The sequence below is a fragment of the Sinocyclocheilus grahami genome, unplaced genomic scaffold (genome assembly GCF_001515645.1).
Source record: "Sinocyclocheilus grahami isolate Dianchi unplaced genomic scaffold, SAMN03320097.WGS_v1.1 scaffold15639.1, whole genome shotgun sequence".
Classification (NCBI taxonomy): Eukaryota; Metazoa; Chordata; class Actinopteri; order Cypriniformes; family Cyprinidae; genus Sinocyclocheilus; species Sinocyclocheilus grahami.
Genome location: NW_015515831.1, coordinates 2,744 through 5,152, shown reverse-complemented (window position 1 = coordinate 5,152; position 2,409 = coordinate 2,744). Strand labels below are relative to the sequence as shown.

The window sequence follows — 2,409 nt, the reverse complement described above, 5'->3', positions numbered from 1 at the left end:
CCCTCTGTGCCCGTCTCTGATCCTCAGACCGAGATGGGCCAGGACTCCTGTGTTGTTCAGGCTCAGACCTGGACCTTCGTGGAGCACCGCCATTGTGTGCAACGAAGCAACAGCCTGACCTGCTGCTGCGTAAGCCCTGCCATTCAAGCTAGATGTATCCTGAAGGGGCTTAGATGGTCAGGAGGGAGTCTTAAGAGAGGATGCCTTACCATAGAGAGATAGCTAGCCAGCGTCTCTTCTACGGTGACATCTTCTCATAGCTGTTTTCGCGGATCACCTAGACGTTCGCATAACTCGTATGCTGGAATCGATGGATGCGTAAGGAAAATGGCCTCTTCCATTCCTTCTCGATCTCTGTATGGAGATCAGAAAGAAAGGAAGGCTCACCTGAGCTGGAGGGTTACGGCCAGAAAGATAGCGCTCATCGAGACGACCTTGCTACGTCACTTTCTTGGCCCGCTTCCATGGCAAGTCAAGCCTCGCTGTGGCGTGATCCATAACTTCCAAAAACTCATCATATGCAGGGCAGCAGGATTGGGAAGGCTCAGCTTCTTTGTCCTCCTCAGACATCTCCTGCTCTTCCTGGGTCGAACTCAGCAGAGCACTGGCCCCTGGATCAGATGACTTGCTAGTGCTCACCATAATGAAGGAATAAAGATCGCTCTTACCACGGAAATACATGCTTCAAACAAAATGGTCAGTGAAGACGAAGAAGTGGATGATGTGCTCTCCCGGCGCCTATTTATACTATAGTCGCACTGGTAGTGATGTCATGGGCTGTCGCCGGCCAACGTGTTGTTGATGTGTTTTTTTAAATGTATGCTTCAGACACGGGTCACGACGAGGCATCCCCCATAGCGACCCCTAGAGGACGCAGTTCGAAGTTCCCTTGGAAGGGAACTCAGCTTTGCCATCACAGCAATAAATTACATTCTAAAATATATTAACATAGAAACTTATTACTTAAAAGTTATTTTAAATTGTCACAATATTAGTGTTTTGCTGTTTGACCAAATAAATGCAGCCTTGGTGAGCATAAGAGACTTCTTTCAGAAACATTAAGAAATCTTACCAATCCCAATTGTTTGAATGAGTGTGCGTTAATGATTTGTTTCTTACTCAACAGCCGTGGTAACTCTCCTTGATGAGGGATCTATTAGTGAACAATCTAGTTCTGAAGGACACTGTACGAAGCCCTCATTCAAGAGTATCTACTACACCACTCTGGAGTTGTTCAAATTTACGATTGGCATGGGAGATCTGGAGTTCACAGATCAGTATCAGTATATAGAGGTCTTCTATGTGCTGCTAATTCTGTATATAGTGATGACTTACATTTTGATGCTGAACATGCTGATCGCTCTGATGAATCAAAGAGTGGAGGAGATGTCTGTAGAGAGCACCAGCATCTGGAAACTACAGGTGAAATCAAAGGCAAAGTTAAAGCTGTCTACCAATTTTTGCAATAAACATACAATGTAAATCCTTTAAATGATTCAGTGGGCAAAATGGCTGTAATGGTTTGGCATTTTTGTTTGTTATTCATTGTTATTCACAGCGTGCAATCACCACCTTGGACATGGAGTGGATTCTTCCCCACTGTCTGAAGACAAGGCTGCGCTCCGGGGAAGAGAAGGATCTAGGCGGGGAGCAGGAGCCTGATCGACGCTGGTGTTTCAGGTGACCCTGCTGGCTTTCACCCGAAACCACAAGATCTAAAGTCTGCATTTGCCTCCTATTTAAAAATGGATGATTCATTTTGAAAAGAGGATATTAGCATGCATACACAAACATTATACATAATAATGCACACTTACCCTGTATTGATCTGTGTTTACTGTCAAACACACTTAAGTGAAACCATGAGCAATAATTGAAGCATGGGTCCTCTTTCTTTCAGTGTGGAGGAAGTCAACTGGAACCAATGGAACAGAAACCTGGGTGTAGTTACCGAGGATCCTGGGAAATGCATGCCTGTACCTTCCCCAACTAAACTTCAGAGAGGTAGTCAGTGTTAAATGTGCGTGTGTGTGTGTGTGTGTGTGTTATTTTAATCTTACATCATATAATTTGTATTGGTTGCAGAGCCCAGCCGGCGTGGACTCCTGCAAACGTTCAGTAAACGTTGGACACAGAGACCACAACGCAGAGATGTACAGGAGCTGAGTCCTCTAGCTGAGGCCTCTAGCTCCGTATAATGATGCATTTATAATCTGTAATCTATTGCAATGTATTTTACAATTCCCTTTCAGTCCAACTGGTGTAGGAAAAATTACATATTATGACTGGTTTAAAACTTGAAAAATAAATAAATAAATAAATAAAGAGTTGACACATATATTGGTGACGTAAAAATGTGCTAGATAATGAGAATGACCCTTTAATAATAATAATAATAATAATAATAAT

At 43.3% G+C, this 2,409-nt stretch overlaps 1 protein-coding gene across 1 annotated transcript; it reads left to right on the top strand.

Annotated features, from left to right (window-relative positions):
- The first annotated feature begins 1,075 nt into the window (after positions 1-1,075).
- LOC107579237 (transient receptor potential cation channel subfamily V member 1-like) lies at positions 1,076-2,382 on the top strand. The gene is made up of 4 exons (XM_016265088.1): positions 1,076-1,422; positions 1,559-1,680; positions 1,901-2,004; positions 2,086-2,382. Exons 1-4 carry the CDS (start codon positions 1,252-1,254, stop codon positions 2,196-2,198), a joined length of 510 nt encoding a protein of 169 aa, XP_016120574.1. The 5' UTR covers positions 1,076-1,251; the 3' UTR covers positions 2,199-2,382.
- Positions 2,383-2,409: the final 27 nt, after the last annotated feature.